The sequence below is a fragment of the Myzus persicae genome, unplaced genomic scaffold (genome assembly GCF_001856785.1).
Source record: "Myzus persicae strain clone G006 unplaced genomic scaffold, MPER_G0061.0, whole genome shotgun sequence".
Classification (NCBI taxonomy): Eukaryota; Metazoa; Arthropoda; class Insecta; order Hemiptera; family Aphididae; genus Myzus; species Myzus persicae.
This window is the reverse complement of record NW_019103680.1, coordinates 20,021-39,637: the sequence shown is the minus strand read 5'-3', so window position 1 is coordinate 39,637 and position 19,617 is coordinate 20,021. Positions and strand designations below refer to the sequence as shown.

Below are 19,617 nucleotides of genomic sequence, written 5' to 3'. Positions count from 1 at the left end.
GAACAACAAGTTTTGCTCGACATCGAAATTCGAAACCCCTCTCTGGCAATAATGGTATGCGCCCGACGACTAATATATATATGACTATATAATAGTATATATATTTCGACCGCGTGACGTAGTTTGCCCGAAATCGATTATCTATCTAATTTTATATGCGCATTTACCTATTTGCTGGTGCAGTAGCGGACACGATGTTATTATTGAATAGCAGCGTTATTATATTACGTACATCGTCAAGTCTTATTGTCGAGTCTGGCGGTAGAGAGATTTGGAATTAAATAAATACATTATTCACGGATTTCGAGGGTTCTGCGAGGGGTGGTGAACAAAGTTTTATTATATTTTTGCCAATCCAGCTACGGATTTAATATTAACCTAGTCACGTATATATATTATATAGTCGTCGTGCATGTGTATGGGCGGAACCGAATCGGACATTTTTTCGATTTGCACCGGCAGCCGCCGAAAAGTTTCGAAACTTTTGTAGAAATATTTATGTGCACAGACGACCAAACTCGTTATTATACAAATAAAACGTGTAAACTTCTGTCGGGGTATACGCCATCATGGTTAGTAGAGGAGGATCGGTTGGGTTGCACGAAGAGAAACGCGTATACTTATTAGTTATTATTATTTTTTCGGTCTTATAATAAATACAGTATTGGCTTTTTGACATACGATGACATGTCGACACCTCCAGTGGCGGGACGCTTCTTAAAATTTATTTTGGATTTTGAAATTATGTAGTGATGTAATTGTTTCACTTAATGTGATAAGAGAAAATTGGCTGATGGAGTAGAAAATTGGCCACGAAGTAGAATCGCTTATTTTGTTTTCGCCGCGTGTCAGGAACAGCCGCAATATAATAATATTATTGTTATTCTCATTATTATTGCTAGCGGAGCGGGGATGTCCCCCGCCGGACGAACAAATTAAAAAAAACTTCGGTGCAATGACATTGTTGCTACTCGCCACCATCTGCAGCAGTTCGTCTCGTCACCATGCAGTTAGAATATTTTAATTGCATTAATATTATATTATTATATATAATATCTTCTTCAAGCAGTTCTGTTTTTGACAAAAATTGGCAATTATTTCACTATTCTTGTCCTTAGAAGAATTAAATTTTTTAATTATTATTTTGTATCCCTTGAAATTAACCATCTCCATAAAATATATACCTATAGGTAATGAATTAAAAAATAACATTTAGTTTTAAAAACACAACGAAATTTATAAATTCATATAAAACTATAAATTTGGGATTTGATAACGATTTTTGAATTATTAATATTAGAACTGTCCTTGTATAACACAAGGCAATTTGTAATGCCATTGTAAGTTTCATAATTATTAGTTATTTCTTATTAGTTATTAGTAAGTGACAATTCTATTTAAACTAAGGAATCATAATGAATTATATTTTTTTTAAGCGTATACTATGTACATTTTTTATAAATAACATAACAAATACAATTTACTATAATATCTTCACTGGTTAGTGGTTACAGAAAATTTGAAATTGAACAAAATTTATTGTGTGGAATATACTTGCTTTTAAAGTACTTACAGACTTTAGTACTTAAAGTGGTTATCAAAATGTATGAAACAATTTAATAAATAATATCCTTATTTGGTGGCGAAATCCGACTCCAACATTATCTCGTGCAGACGAAAACAGATGTGTCTGTTTCTAATGCTCGTCTAGATAAATATTTTATATTTTATTTTGTGGCCGTTGACTTTTCGCACAGTGAATCGTCGTTTGTACTGTCTATCACATTATACTATTATCGTAGTATTGTATACTATACCATATAAATATTATAAATATCATAATATTGTAGGACAAAACGAGCACGTTTCCGGTCGTGTGTCCCGTACATGTATTTAAATTAAAATATAATATTACACTCAACACAATCGTACGACGTACGGAACCCCTCCTCCTCATCCGGCCAAAAAAGGATCTCGCACCGGAATAATATTTATATCCGTATAATAATTATTATTATTTATTGTACAAAAATACAAAATCACGATATACCATGCGTACGTACGACGACGAGAGTGATGCAACGTTTATTTTTTTTTTTATTTTTCCGTTTCGACTTTCGAGTATAATACCGATAATCATAACCAATCTAATGTAACCTCGCAGTGTCAATCGAATCAACGCGTTTTTTTATGGTAATATAATGTTGTTGTCAGCTCGTACAATTCCAATAATTTAGCATTTTTAATGCATTCTGTTGGTCGTATAAAATATAAATATTCTACACATCGATGCATTAATTATAATGGGCGTTAAAAGAAGAAAAAAAAATACTTCTCGTTGATCATGATTATACCATATAAAATAATACATTATGGTCATTATAGTTATACCTTATACCGTTCATTAAATATAATAACGTGCAATTCAAGTAATTCGACGTTATTTCACGCGCTCAGCATAACAATAAAAATACATAACAATTGTATAGGTACGTCTGTGTTTACTGGTGTTTTTTTGGGGTTTGCACACTCATTTTGTTTCCATCACTGGCAGAGGCGGTGGCGGAGGATATTTTTAAGAAATATTTTTGGCCAGTAATAAAACGAACCCTTCAAGATTAACGTCTTCGGCGCGCTTCACCACCCCGCAGTGTCGGATGTGCAGGCGGAAACCATAATAATTATTCTATTATACGGTGTGCACGCGAGCACATAATAATAATAATAATATATAAATACAATGTATAACGTCATGAATGTTATGATTTTAAAGACCGTTAATTCAAATCTTTTCTCTTAATCGTTTGTCGGCTGCAGACAAGTGCTTACAGCCCATTTTTTTTTATCTGCATAAATATACTACGCATTTCCAATCGGTCAGGGGGGAGGGTACGGTCTACTGATTTGGAAATTTGATACGCACGCGTGCCCTCCGGTTGCGTCCTCGTGCCGCTGCACGTAAAGATCGGTCTAACTCCAATACGACAAACCTCCAAGACTTCTTTCAGGTGGACAAAATAAGAAGTAAGTGTTGGAGTGTGATGTATAGGTACTTCATTAAAACGAATAGCGTAATTATTTCGATTATTTATTCACACCTGACGTGTGTGTAGAGATCACCGAGTACCGATAAGCAACGATCGACAGCAAAATATTCGGTTCGATTAGAACTACTCGAACCTAAGTGAAACGGACAATAATAATAATATTATAATAATATAATATCATTAATATTAATAGTCTCTCCAGTTCGAGCTGCAATGACAACGGTCTCGATGGCGTAATTTATTGCTATTGTTTAGTTTTATTTCCTACAAAAATAATTATCAAAGGCATTGCATTATATTAAAGTAGCATAAATTATAGGCGGGTAGGCAGGTAGTGAGTGAGTGTCTCCACAGAGCTCTATATAACACATGATAGTCCTTCTCCGTGCACGGTTTGTAATATTTTTATGTCCGTAGAATACATAAAAATGACAGGATGACTTGGATTTTTAGGAATCATAATATTTCCCGGTACGGTGGAATCGTTCTGTTCGTCGTCCGTCTCATTGTTGCCTATTATTTGAATTTCAATAAATGTATGAAAAAGCATTGTGAAACACAATGGACTGTTGTTAAAAATAGGCGCCAAGTTAAGAAAAAAAAAACAACTATAAAATAACATAATAAGTAAACGTGTTAAATCTGAATTCGAACAGTGTCGTATCGAAATATTAACAGTTGGCCAAGGACGAACAATTATTATATTATATTATTATTTTCCATGTTAAGTTTATCATCTCTCGGTATAGTACAGTATATTCGTTCAGTGATATTTAATCATTGTATATTCTCGTTCAGTGTTGTTATTGTGATGTTTTATCATCGAATATTTAATTATTTAATTATTTAATATTTATATAATATTCCACTTGATATTATGTATTTTGTTGATCACGTGAATTTTATTTGTGCACCCGTACATTGCCTCTTTTGGTGTGATTATTTTATTTAGTTTCTCGTACCAATACATTAAGCAATTAGTTAGTTTTAAATGTATTTTTAACATTGGCCTTATACGCCGTAATAAACGTGTCAACCACGTTAATTAAATAAAGTCGTTTAAATAGCTAAAAATGTAAACGCAGTATTTAACTGTTTAACGTTGTAACTGTTACATGTTACTACTTGTAACAATTATTTAAACGTGCGGTAGGCTTTTGTCTGGCAGTATTGGTGGATCAGCTGTCTAAAACGTATTTTTTTAGCAACGAATAGAAGTTTAAAATGCAGAATAATTATGGCGTGGATTGTGGAACACAGTCGATTATAATATTCTTCGGTTGTCTTAACAATGTTAGGTTAACACGCTTGCAAATATCAAAAAAAATTGTTTAAGAAAAATGTGGATCAGGTTCTTGTGATGATGCAGATATAATATTTTTCTCTCAAATGATCAATCGAGTTATTAATCGTGTTAATTGACTTCCTATTCTATCAGCTTCTCCGTCATTACCAAGAGTAAATGAGTTGAATTCAATATCCAACGAATCGCGATTGGCAATACTATTTGACTAAATGTATATCAATAACATTCAGCGGTCTCCATTATGGCAAGCACAGTATTTTAATTACAATACTTAGTTCACCAACCTATTAATCTCCAACCTATATCATAATATATTATTTTAATCTACTTGTATAGTTGGATATATACTAAATTCAATTTTTAAATATTTTTATGAACCAGTTCTTTTATTGGCTGTTTTTATACTCTCCATTTTTAGGTGATTGTTAATTTACTACGTGACGCATTCTCGTATAATATAATATGTCACATATTGAGTCCATTTTAGCGTCGATTTTTTATGTACATTATTTAATTATTTATTTTATTTACATATTTATAGTATTACTTTTTAACGACCCATTTGGTTTTAAAATTTTTATTCTTCTTTTTCAAACCTCCGATTTTAACAATTCGTAATAGCGACTGCCAACGTTGTCGTTCCAATCAGTACACGCACACTCGCAACTCGCACGATATAATATATTTATCGACTAGACTTTTTTTTTCATACTAGGACTATAAATCAAATTCGGTTCTGTAGAAAACGACATTACTTAGAAAATAAGATCCATTAGCAGTCGTATAAAAGTCGTTGTCTCGTATACTGTATTGTGTGTAATGTGTAATGTATATAAAATGTATGATCCGAAGAATGAGCAATTTCTTCGGTTCCTATAATAATATAATGTGTATAATAGTAGTATATTTTTGTCGTTTATTCGAAGCAACAATGTAGTATAGTCAGTATAATATAGACTATTATATTTTTACAGTATTTCAGTGATAATATAATACAGCGATCAATTATTTATCATATTTTTGTATCGTCTTGTTGGACTGCAGTGTCGCATCTATATTTTGCTACCAGTACTAATTATTCCTAAAATACTATCAAATAAAATTAGTAGTTGTTTCGGTCCAAATTGTAGAGGTCGTCACCAGACGTCAATCGTTGGATTTTGGGTTTGCCATCGTAGGAAATGATGAACGTTAAGGCTAAGGACTAAGTCTAAGAGTCTATATATGCTGTCGCCCAACTCCATCAACGATTAAGGTATAAAGAGGACAGGGCGCTTACCCTACTGTGCTCGAGCGAAGAGTTTTTTTCATATTGTTTGTATTTAATCATCAATATGAGTACTTATAATTTAGTGCTAAAATAATATCAAATTTTAAATTGGAATAACTCATTAAGATTTACCTAGAAATATGAAAAAATATCGTAGTTCGTGCATAGATTAGGTATACATTACTGTTCTTTACAAATTCGATAATACGCCAATAATATGTTATACTCCAATAGTAACTCTAAATAAATACACTGTAAAAAGAATCAGGTACACTTTGAAATTGTCTATATGCAACGCGTATAATATGTTAGAGGTATTTTTTATTTAATTTTTTCTCTCAATTTTTAAAAAAGCCGACATTTTTTTTGGTGGATCCCAGGAAAAAATGCCACGAAATTGTTCTTAAAATCCGCTGTTGCAATCGGGACGTGCGGCTATGTTTAATAATATGACAACTACACGTATGGATCAAAAAGCAACATTTTTCTCCGTCGTAGCCACAGTTCAGCGATATATTATTAATATTCGTGCACTGCACGGTACGGCTGTTAGTACGGCGGTGATGATGTTTTTTTTCCCCGTCATCTCGTCGCAGCCGACGCCACACGGAGAAATGGCACCGCTGCCCACTCTGTACGCGCCGCGTAGGTCGAAGGGGATCGATGTATGTATATAATATATATGGATATACGAGCGTACATATATATATATATATATAATATATAGGTGCAATAATCGTCGTTTCGACGAAAACTAATAATTTCACTCCGATTCCGTGAGTTTTTCCCGGTATATGAAAATATATAAAGGGTCTTCCGTGTCCCTGCCGCCCCGGGCTACCAGACTTTACCTCGAGACGATGGGGTCGAACCCTCCCCGCGACGAAAACTCGCATTATATTACATGCACCTATATATATATATACACGAAAACGGCTACCCCATTTCGCATTATGTTATTTCGCCCGCCGCGTACGGTTTTCGAAGACGTATATATATGAATAATATAACATATCGTGGCCCTGCAGTCTGCAGACACTCCCGAAGGGTTCATATAGGATCGTCCGCTCGTGGCGAAACGCTTTTCGAGCTGCGAAATCGTGACGGAGGCGTAAAAAGCTTATTGTGACGCCACGTCATTCATCCGACCGGGATCCGGAGAAACGGGCCGTTTTAATTGCGTTTCGATTATTGTTTTAACGGAACATTAGGTCCTACTCTGGCTGTCTACACACACACACACACACACACATATATATATATATATATATATACTTATGCACTGTATTTACTGCTGCAGTTATATATCAATTTAATCGTACCGATTTCCGTCGTCGGTGATTCTTCGCGCGACGCTCGCGGAATTTACTCGTCGACCGCGAATCTTGTGCTTGGTTGTATGTCAACATCGCTATTTCATCAAGCACTGCGGGTATAACATGTATAGTAGAATACTACAGTTCGAATGCCTTGCCCCCATGTCTATCCCTTCCTATAACCTGCAATCCAGTTTTATTAGTGTACGACGAGGTCGAGGAGTCGAACTGATTAAAATCAAATGCAACTTCGACAACCGTGCAATGCATTTTATACTATTAAAATAATATATACAGAGTGTATGTCACTATGTCACATACAGTGTGTGTGTGGGTGTGTGTGAATGCGTGCTTGGTGCATCGCCGCCTCATTATAAGTTTCTCGCACGTATGGCGAATGTTTATAATATTTGCAGTAATACGATCAAAGATCACACATTTCGATTTTCAATTCTGCACATTCTTGATGAAAACAAAAATATCAAAACCCATAAAACGTGTATCATTTCTTAAGGTACGGTTTCCCTGCAGCGTCTAGACGCAGCGTCAAGCGTCATTACCGGTCTGGACGTAGGTCGCGTCTAGACGCCGCGTCCGACGCAGCCATGCTGTTCTCGCGTCTGACGTTGCAGGGAAACCTTACCTTTAGAAAAACTAATTTCGTAGATTTAAATTGAATTTAAACTTTATTTACTGGGCTTAAACTGTAATCATGGGCATTATAGGGTGGGTATCAATTATGATACCGTTTATTCGATGTATTGTGAACTAATTAGGGATTAAGTGTTTTTAATTGTATTACTTATAACTTACAGGTAAGTCATTATATTTTATTGGACGCATTATCCAAACATAGCTAATAATTACAGACTGTTAATGTTCCGGTCGTTATAATATCCTTATGTTTTTTTAATTTTTGACCTAGTAATACAGATTAAGAATTGACAATAATATTGATAGTAGGTAGGCTAAAGTACTGGTTTCTATCGATTCTAGATTTAGAGTCCTTACGGCATAATATTTTAATATACCTGAGCGGCTGAGTACCTATTGGAAACTGTAGCTTGGAAAGTTGGAAAGCATCATGTTGAGCAATCAAAAAATGCAAATGCTTTGAATCCCTGTCTTCCTGATCATTACTTACTAATCATACTTTGACACGTACGATAACGGTTTAATCGATATATAATTTTGTACATTGTTCTAGTTTTATTCGTTCAGAACGACATTATATAGGTACGTATTGTAAACCAATATTGCTGTTTGAACTATTGACTTACTTACACATTATCGTGTTGCCAGGTATATTGTGCAAAATACTCGCTTATCCCGGGATTCGGATATTTACACGGTTTTATAATATTTCGTCACACTTAAGATTTTATTTTTGAAAACGCAATACAAGTGAACCGCTGTCCATTTCTGACGTGCACCGCGTGATCCGAGACTTTTCAATACTGCTTGATTGACCGCAAAATGTATTTTATACCGGAATAGTGTAAAATATAATATTATTTACCGTACAACTCACGTATTTGAAGAATCGGATACACAATAATATTATTATAATATATTATGCACACTGCAAGAAGCGCTATAATCGTTATTTCGTTTGTTGGGTCAGGTATATACTTAATAGTTTAATATTATATTGTATCGTCCTGTGTAGTCGTAAACAAACGATTTTTATAACAATATTTTTCTCAGCCATACCGGTACCAATATAATTATAATAATACATACATAGTACCTATTTTAAATTTTAATGAGACCAGTGTAAATGCTAACGCACAAATTCGTTACATTATCACGGGCGTAACATATACAACGTACAGAATTTTTTTTCTTCTTTACAAACCGCGTAATCGCGGAGAAACGATTTTCGTTCGAGTTATATTCGAGAAAATTGGTCTATATATTGAATAATATATTCAATTTCAAGATGAGACCACCGTCACAGATACCGTATTCATACCAATAGAGACATGAATTCAGTGTATAGGTGATACATATTTAGCGTACCGGTATAGTTAGGTGTATTATAACTTTTTGAATTATGCACAAATCATCTGAACATAGTTTAAAATCAATTTCAAATACGAATGAGCACAATACATGAATGATGTTGTATAGATACGTCATTGGTACCTACGTATACAAAATGCGTACGCTAGATAAATTGTGTATATTTGATTTCTAACCGTACCAGACGTATACGGTGTATAACTTACATAACATATATGTATTCTGTTTCTGTGTTTTCATCAGTAGTCGTTTGACATAATAATTAGTGTTTAGGTTATGTACAATTTAACTTATAAAAATCATTCGACTAACTATCATTTTATTGCCATTTGCCCATATACTCTATACAGAATAGACTTTTCACAATAAATGCTGAATCCAGTTTTGACCGCAGAACCGGTTAACCACTCTAAAGTATCCATAAGGGAAAATATAGAACAGTGTAAAGTAATTTAATCGCAAATATAGATCGTGATTATTTGTAATTGGAATATGTCTGCAGACAAACAATCTCCTAAATTACTTTACGTGGTTTTTAAATAGGTACTTTCCCAAAATATTCAATTGAACTTAGTTTTCTCTGCTAATAAAATAATAAACCTTAAAACCTATAAAATATTTAAAAGAATAATATTCCAAATACATTTTTTCTTAAATCTCATGTATATCTATATATTGTTTTGCTATATAACGAGTTTATTTTGGGAATGGTAAACAATACGATTAAGGTTGAGTCTCTTGAGGCCGAGAGGCTTTGCCTATTTCCGTAATTAATATTAGCTATAGGTTTACATTATGATAAAATCCAGAGACATTTCGTCGACGTCTATTGTTTCCAAAACTCGTGATGAATGTGAAGAAAAAAAATCCAAACATTTTCGTCGTCGTCCATTTTTTGTAAACAAATTTTGCACAATTTTTTTATTATTACATTAAATTCTATCCTCCACCCTCTTTGAGAAGTTCCAAGTATTTTGATTTCGTTAAGCTTAAATTTTTTAATCTATGTGATTCGACTTGTTAGCCGTGGTTATTCTGTCTCGTTGTGTAACGTGCAGCAAACGTCTTGTTACGATGGTTGGTTGGTAAACACATTGGTAATCGGTTGTAAACGATTATTGCGACTGTATTATATTATTATTTTATCAACAACCACAGTGAACCATGAACATGCGAGTTCACCAATAGTATTCTGTGATTAGTGTACCTACGTTTAGTCGTATTGGTAGCAGATATTAATACAAATATAAGTATTATTATACTTTTTAGTGTTATGTAATTCCGTCTAAACGACATTGTTAGAAAAATGTAGCTTACAATTGATCCCTCTACAGTCTACACCTCTTGGCTCTTTACAAAAATGTAGGCTCCTGGTAACCTGTACAGGGTACCAGGGTACCTATAGGGTCTATTATAATGGTATGTCTGTGGTAAAAACGGACGTGCGCGAGAGAAAATGCATATACAGGCAATTTGCTGTGTCTTTATAAAGCACCGGCATTTTCCATCTTCCTAGGTCCCAGCGGACACGAATAAAATTCTAATTTCTCGACGTAGTAGTTCGACATTTTTTTTGCATACAAAAGTTTACAGCGTACCTACATCAATTCTCAAAATGTGCAGTAGTTTTTTACCTCGATAAGTACCTCGTGGCTCGTGTACTCGCAATTCATCAAGTACCTACTACAAATGATCGTCATTCTTCGGTATGTCTTTTTCTAATAGTTATTATTCGTTTCGAATATTGGCGATTGGCGTATTTGATTTAAATTTGTTTCGTCTTCAAACTTCGGTCGGAGGAACAACTCACGTTTCACACTGTAGTGGACGTCTGTATTTACGAGTATAATTTAATTTATAATTTAAGCTATAATATAGTATATACTAGTCACTAGTGACTAGGCTGATAGAAGTAAAATGTGCAAAAAAAGAATAGACACAACGGTGGTGTCTACGGTTTCTGTTGTCTCGATAAAAATAAAAATTCTCTACTTCATAACATTGGTTTTTTGTTCGACTATACGACAACCGGACCAGAACGGTTGTGTTTTATTAATCGGTTTGAACTATTTCTCTTTTATTTTCAGAAAAAAATACCCATAGAGAAATAGGCAATAATGAAGCCACCAACAGCTACGTAAATCACGAGTTGGGCGGCACCGGAAATATAGTGCTATAAAATCCGTATTTTCTTTCATTATTCTGTGACAGAATTTTTTCGGTACAAAAAAACTCTGGAAACAACCTAGTATAAATGGCAATTGTCAAATAAAACGATAGACAATTGGAACAAATTAGTATGAAAACATACAAATTATATAGGTACACATAATATATATATATATGCATTAAACACGTCAAACATAATAATATACACGTAAGTATTTAGAACTATATCGTAATTTCTCTAGGAATTCTTTTTATCATGTAACGATTTTATTAAACGTTGATGAATCGGTTGCGAATTAATTTCTAAAAAATAATTTATTATTTTATTTGATTACCTATATGTATACATATATTTGAGTGTATTATAATACATCATGCTATATATTATACCTAAACGTTTTTCTTTTATATTATATTCAGTTGAACTGGACTACAACATTTTGCTTTTCTCCATTCAAAAATATAAAATATTTTATAATTTGTATTTATTAATAGGTATTATAAAGAAAGAATGTTTATGATTATTTATTATTATATTATTATTGTACCAGGCCAGACGTAATATTCGTTCGTACCTATTTGTATTTATTATACCCTGTTAACGACTTCCGGAAATACGGAGTTCTTATAAATGCCCAATAACGTCTTCCTTCCTGCACACGCAATGATTATTCTTATATTATTATTAGATACTATTTATTTTATTTATATATTTGGGTTTATAATATTTAAAAATACAATTCTAAACATTGTTGGTTTGAGATTCGCGGTATTGCTAGAATGTCTGCTCATGAGGCCGATTGACGGGTGTGCTATCCACCTTGAGTGTAATTATAAAAGTATTAAGTGTACTACTAAGTGTTAGTACTTATTTATGCCCTATACCCACATGACTGGTAGCAACTAGTTAGTTCCTACAACAGTACTAGTGCACCCGACACTTGTTTTAACGAGTACACAGTGAATTTTAAAAACTTTATTTTAAGCAATATTCAGAAATAAAAGTAATCACGTGTCAGTAGCCTGTACGGACATGTGAATTGGGATTACACAAAACCATGAACTATGAACTGACTCGACAGTTGATGAACTCAAATTTGTTTAATCGTTTATATTGTCATTTTTTCGGAGCTAGCTCTTCGTCATTGGAAAACCACTGGCGATAACTACAATAACTACAATGGATCGATAATTATATACGTTTCATAATAACAGCCTTTTGTTTTCATTTTTATAGTGAATATGTCAATAATTTCGGTTTTCCCTCGCCAAATTGTTCCGAATACTACTTCAATCTTCGACGTTTCTACCAACGGCGAGGTACATTTTCAAATTTAATTTTGAGTATTATCCATCGCATTACCCCTTTCTGTGTATTGCCCTCAAGCAATCGTCGAATTTAGATTTAGATATCTCTCTATACAGTAGTCGCGTGACAAGTGAGCATGTGGGATAGTCGATAGAAACCATACATAACTTCGACTGTTGAAATGCGTAGGGAGTGTTGTAGTGTACACACAACAAAACCCAAATAACAATATTATATCCGTTGTCTGTAGTGATGTGGTGTAGACTGTAAATCGATCGATAAACTAGGTATAATAGAATAATATAATACAATTAATTAAAATAACTTCTGTTCGTGTATTTGGTTTGTTGTTTATTAAAAAAGTAAATTTTTCTTAAAGTAATCATTAATCAGTGATTACATCTAAACAGTATGAATCGATCAAATTCTCGTACGAGCTCAGATTATCACTAATCAGTTAATAGACATAGTATATTATTGTACTAAATAATATTAAATTTGACATTGAATTGTAATGTTTATAATTCAATTAAACGGTAAAAACCCGAAATGACAACCGTTACGAGTCCGGATTTCTGAGACAGTTTACAATAAAAATCTAAAATAGTATTTCGGTTTGGAGAATACAACTCAGACTCTCGGCTACAGCACAAGGGCGCTTCCCTGCAACAAACAAGACAAACGAAAACTGGGAATAAAACTCAGAACAGTCAGAACTCGGGAGTAAGCTGCTTGGTTTTTGTTGTTTACACCGGCCGGTCGGCGGTCGGTCGTCCGACGGGAATGCGACCTGCCGTCTTGGTGGGGGGAAATATCTCGCTCGCACGGCCGACACCGCCACCACCCCCTCGGCCCACGCGCCGCAGTGGTTACCGCCGCGCACGCGCGCGCACTCGCGATAACTACGAACGTGAACCTGAAACGAACACCACCGACTCCGCGAGCTACTCGAAACTCGACGGCGCGCTTAGTCAGTATAGTAATGTCATTCGTGCGGTGCGTGTTTAGTGCGTAGTGGTCGACGCGTGTGTGTTCATATTATATTAGTGTTTACTGTTTTTTCCTCGTTATCGTTTGATATTGTTCACGTCGTTTTTCTCCGAGAGGCGATCTCGTTTGCGTTGAAAAATCATGATTCGATCGTGTGCCGTTCAACGGAAATATTGATTGATTAAAGTGCGTTGTCGGAGCAATAAATCTAGCAACAAGTGGACACGACCGATGACGACAACCGGGCAGCAGCAGACCGCGGCCACGGTGACGACGATGACGGGTAGCCCGCGGCGACGTCGGTCAACGTTCTACATTCCGCTGCAGGCCACGGCCCGGCCGGTGCTGGCCGTGGCCCGGCTGGCGGACGCGATGCCACAGTCGGCCGCCCAACAACAACCGCAGCACAAATCGGCCAGTGGACGGGCCCTGTCTGCGTCCGCCCTGGCCCTGCTGCAAGCCGACCACCCGCCGTCCCACCGACCACCGTCTTCGCCGTCGTCCAGCCGGCGGAGTTCGCCGCTGGCATTTATACGACGCCCGTCGTCTCGAAAACTGGCCCGTAGCTCGTCCACCATAATCACCACTGGCGGCCGGTGGCTGTCGTCCAAGGCGTCCGTAGGCCCACTGCGCGTCAACTGCGGCGATAGTACGTCGTCCCTCGGCGACACGAGTGCCATCGTCCAGCAGGCCAACAGGTCGCCGCCGATCATAGTCATCGAAGGGTCTCCCGACGAGTATTATCGCAGACGGCGGCGTCGGCGACGGCACGGGCTGGGAAAGCCATCCAACTCGACCGGAGACGAGAACCGAAGTGAAAGCGACGAAGACGCCGACAACCAACTCTACGACGACGACGACGATGACTTGGATGATAACCGATCAGGTCAGTTGTCTCTTCGACACCCCTGGCCGGCGTGGAATTTTTCTATTACTATTGATTTAGCGTGTCTTAGTGTGCATTTGTTTTGTAGAAGGGGAAGTCTAAGTACTACAAACAAATTATTACACTAAATTTCCAACTGTCCATTCTATAAAAAAAAACATTTTGATTAATATAACGTTTGACAAGCTTAAAGAGGGAGGTTCTCTACCTTGTCGCAGTTAGCGAGATAAACTATTATATTATGGTTAAGCGACGTTGTGGTGTACATGCGGTTTCATATTATCGTTAATATCTCTGTAGCTATCTCTCTCTCTCCCTCTTTGTATTTCTGATTTTAATAAAACCTCGTCGGGCGAGGAGCTGTGGGGGCGTTCCGAGCGAGCCTATTGTTTTTATCTAACGTTGACCGGACACACGGAACAGTCACCACCGCCTGTTTTGAATGCAAATGAAGTGGTCGTCTAGACGACGGCGGGCGGCCATCCGGACGACGATTTCCTCACACTAAAGCATCCCGAAACGCGATCAGGAAGACTGTGTGAATCCGTAGGTACTCTGCACTAATCAAGGTCGTCCGTTTCTTATAAAATTCACTCGTGACATGTTGCAATAATGCAATGAAGTGGTCTATGGCGACTAGAATTTTAATAGTTACAGGGAATACAGTCCTATAAGACCAAAGTTCAAAATCATAACCCGTAGGGTGCAAAGCCCCCGACACCACCACCATGGATATCACTAGAGAGCTTTACTAGTCGGAGGGATTAATGAACACGGTGAAATAGAAGTTTAAAATGAACCATCGCCTCTTCTTCATTACAAATATAATAAGTATGAGTAATTTATTTCGTATATGGGTACGATGCATCAAGCTGACATTTTTTTTCATGCAATGATTTGGATTTTAAGCTCCCAAGGTCCCCCACCCTTGTCCCGGGATGTGTGGTACACTGGTAAAATGACGGAAATTTGTCAATTTCTCATTCGTATGTTATTATTATTTATCATTATGATTATAACGGTCATATTGACAACCGTCGTCCAAAGTGGCCATCACAACTCGCTCAACTAAACTACAGAAAACTGTGTGTGGCGCACGTGTACGAGCCCCGCAGATGGATAATGTATATAACTGCGCGCGCTTCTTCGCGAGTTGGTACCTCTACGACTACTGCTGGCCACTACTGGTACGACTACTTATCACTAATTATTACTATCGTTGTGCCGCGCGTAAAAGTGTATAATGTTCGCGCAACTATCATAACCGTGCGCGCGAGCGAGAACAAAATAATAACATAACGTGCTAAATACCAAACACTCGCGACGAAAAGCGGACGCGTGTGTTATGGTTTTTCCGTTTTTTTGTGGTCCGCGAGCGATTATTTTGTTCGGATTTTTTCTTCGTTCCATCTGCCGTGGTGTGTGTATTTGACATTATATGATACTGAGGAATTTCCGTCGTTGGGTTTCGCGCGCGGTGAAAGTCGCCGACAACAAAGATACCTTTACACATGCTCGATAATAATATTGAGTCACGTGGATTCTGCGACCGTTCGGTTTTCACTTACAAATATTGCATTATTTGCTGATGGCGTTGTTGTTATTATTTTTATGATCTCGGCGAGAGACGTGGTAGGTTGCTGACGGTCTGCGCTCGTACAAGTCTCCGGCGTGCCCCGACTCCATATTTTGTATTGCCGAATGTAGTGCAACCGTTTTACCAGCAGTAATTCACTCGCCCCCTGATACTACTTCCCTGCAAGTCAATGATTTCAAAGAAAATAAGCATAGAACTAAATGTGAAACAGTGTTATTCTAAATAGATGCAATAACTTTTAATTATTTATCAGCGCCATAAACTGTTATTTAGTCAGTCTCGTCTTAAAGGGGCGCAATAAAATTGAAACTCACCTCTTACTCTGATCGTCAGTATTATTACTTGGTAATTGATTTTTCGATTTGACCTCGCTCGTTTGTGCGCTTTAAATATAATATAATAATATTATATTTAATTCTTTAGTCATCGATGACTAATTCGAAAAAACTGCCGTCGCAGTCCAATTTGCGTACCTTTAGTCTACACGGATCGTCGTGAAATAAACTGTGTACACGTTTATCTTATATCGAAAGTCCGCTGCCAAGTTTACGAGATTTATAGACTCCGTGCGTCGCAGCGTGTGTGTGGGTATGTGTAAACGTATTTTGTCAACGCCAAAAAATCCATTAAGTTAGTTTTTGACGAGACCGACGCATATTATATTATTATTATTATTAGAGTTTCGTGTCGACGACGTGTGACGTGTGGAATAAACGGTCTTCGGAGATCATTTTTTCTGTATTAAAATGAGTCAGATATAATATCGTGTCATCTCAATAATATTACCGGTAAGGTTTCTATATTATAATATATTTATGCGTAATGTGTAATGGAATACAAAATTACGTTTTAATCTTATAATTTTGCACGTTGTTTGGTCTCCTATATTATAATAAATACGTCATACGACACGGTGCGTTGTTGAGCAATACAGAACATAGTTTATATCGTGTCAAGGACAGATTTTTACACTGTTGATACCGATGGTTTTATGAACAATATTATTGTTAATATTGTTATAAGTCTGCAGTCGTTTTCGTCCAGTTATGTTATCAATTTATCATTGTAATTGCGATATGTTTTTCACGACAGTCGCCAGAGGAGGCTATAATGGGTTTATAACTTTCGAACGTGACCGCTTCCTCTTCACCAGTAGTACTATTTTACTCACTCATTATACTAATATGATAGTCCCTATTATAATGTTACACAACCGTATTATTGACGAACCGCGAGGAATACACGAACGAAAATCGAACGTTTATAATAATATTATTATCACGCGATCAATGCCCCGGAACCGGAAAACCGCAAAATAAAACTGCCGCATCAGCAGTGCCGCCATTGCTGCGTAACGAAACCGGGACCAAATCGATCTATATATGCTTGTAATAATTAATTCCTGTACATTGTCAATCGTTTCTACAGATCGGCCACGTGCCGTTATAATGGCAAAATATAGTTCAAATTTGTTGCCGTCGGACTTATGCAGAATGACGTTATAATGACGTAGCGGCTGTGAGTTGGGGTGTTTCTCACTGTTATAAAACCAACCCTTAGGTCCAAGCAAGTCCGAACGTGAACTCGAATATGACCCAGAATGGACGGAGTTCCCTCGGATCGTCGTTTGCCATACTACCTAATGGTATTATAATACCGTATATACTACCGCAGTTTACATCTGGTCCGGATCTCCTCTCACCCCTTAGGTAAAAGGGTGTTGTTTCGCGTGTGGGGCGTGTTCGTCTTTTGCAGACGTCTGACGGAAACCGTACGCGCGCCACTGTTGTGAACACAATAATAATATTATATAATGTGGAATACTGTCGCTTGAGTCGTCGTGGAAAAAAAACTATACCGCGGACTTTGACGGTTCAACAGTATTATATTATAATACTACTCGCCGGAAACAAAACAAAAGATGCCGTTTCGCACAATAATGGGTGTACGTTTTTTTTAATTATTGCGATCAGTCAATATAATAATATCATACCTACATGTCCTATTTATTCTTTGACGTCGCCGTCTGGAATTTGTTATAATTTTCTATTAAATACGCTCGTGGTCGTGGGTATATAATAATACTATATTGTATAATATTTCAGCGGTAATACAGGCGAACGTGCAAAATATGTGAACGCCACACACAACACGATAACACGGATACAATAATAATAATAAGGCGTCGGCCGTCGTCGAATCTTACAATTTTTTTCTCGTCTTCCATCACGCTCCGCCGTGGCGTGGTGTATCCTTGAAATCCAAGTCGAAATGTGATTTTTTCTTCCCCTTCGGTGTCCCTCCCCGCAGACGTTGCAACAAAGAAAACACTCCTCGCGTGCTCGTGCTGGGCCAGCGCTGCAGCTGCGCGTCGCGTCTTAAACCGTCGGCAAAGACCACGCCCACTATTTATGTGTGTGTGTGTGTGTGTGTGTGTGTGAGTTGTATACGGTCTCTATCCGACTTCTTGGTCGGCACACACGTTTGCGACAAAAAAATGTTACACAGGTAACGACCACCTGGACTCACACACGAGAGCAGTGGCGGTTGGTATATACCATAGAGTGATAGGTCTGAATGAGATTTCTCGATTGTCGTGTGCCGGCCATATTGCCACTGGTCTCGCTTTTAACTCATGATGATATTATTTTTTTGTCGCTCTCTGCATCTGCATCGCTATCTATTCGGTGTCGGAAAGAGCTCAAACCGTTTCCGTCAAACGCCGCCGTTGCCTAGTCCACGTGGCTATTTTATTTTTATTTTAGACGAGTTGACAGTTGTGAATCTACGTCACGATAATAGGTGTTAATATAAGAGTTGGCGTGAACCATTTTTGAAAATATTTTGGGCAAAATGTACAATATTCTAATATATAAATACAACTCTACGTCCATACGGTTAGGTCCCTTGGTTTTATTTATAATTTAAAAAAAATATTGTGTATAATTGTTGATAATCTTAATAATATAAAATACATATCATGCCCAAAAAACAGTAAAATGACTAAAATAAAATGTACTTACATTTTAGTCATTTACTGTTTAGGTACCCGTCAATTCGATCACTCGGCTATTTAGCATTTTGGCCACGAAACAAATAATAATTATTTCCTTAAAATCTGACGCCACTGATTCGACCGCTGTTGTATACTACACTCGGACGAAATGCATTTAGCCCCTCCCTTTATGTCATTGCATATAAAGGTCGACGACGGTCGACTGCATAATATTATTATTGTTCCATATTATGTTGTTATACAATAGTATTGTCGTGGGTCCAAAGCGTGTTTTGCACATCTCATACACCTGTTCACGCCGAGACTGAAAAAGTGGGAGATTTCACATTAGGTATTAAAATTACACGCGTTTGCAGCTGCTGCCGATTAGGTTTTATACTTACACACATACTGTAATATTATTACATTTGATATTTTTTAATATTGAACGTCATCAATATATTTTGCTATTTGGGATTCTTGCGTAACAACGTGCGTATTTTGATCGCTTATATATTTTACTTTCTGGCCGCCGCTCTGTCGCGGGTTGTCGGTCAGACGCCGGTGCCCGCCGACATGTACGTAATAATCTCCTCCTATTTAAATGCACTATTTATGCCATAATAATAGTATACATTTTATTATATCGAGTATAATCGTGAGCTCGCGCGACCCTTCGGCGTCGGTTCTTTCCGCCTCTCCACGTC

At 36.9% G+C, this 19,617-nt stretch overlaps 1 protein-coding gene across 5 annotated transcripts in view; it reads left to right on the top strand.

Moving 5' to 3' along the window:
* The window catches only part of LOC111035014 (probable Ras GTPase-activating protein), a 141,642-nt gene that overhangs the window by 105,563 nt on the left and 16,462 nt on the right, over positions 1 to 19,617 (top strand). The window contains exon 1 of one of the 5 annotated variants that reach the window (XM_022316494.1): positions 13,407 to 14,318. The exons of the other annotated variants lie outside the window; for them this stretch is intronic. Within the exon in view, the coding sequence (XP_022172186.1) occupies positions 13,664 to 14,318 (655 nt within the window). The 5' untranslated portion in view covers positions 13,407 to 13,663. Of the gene's footprint in view, positions 1 to 13,406; positions 14,319 to 19,617 lie in introns of those variants that run through there. 5 annotated transcript variants of the gene reach the window in all.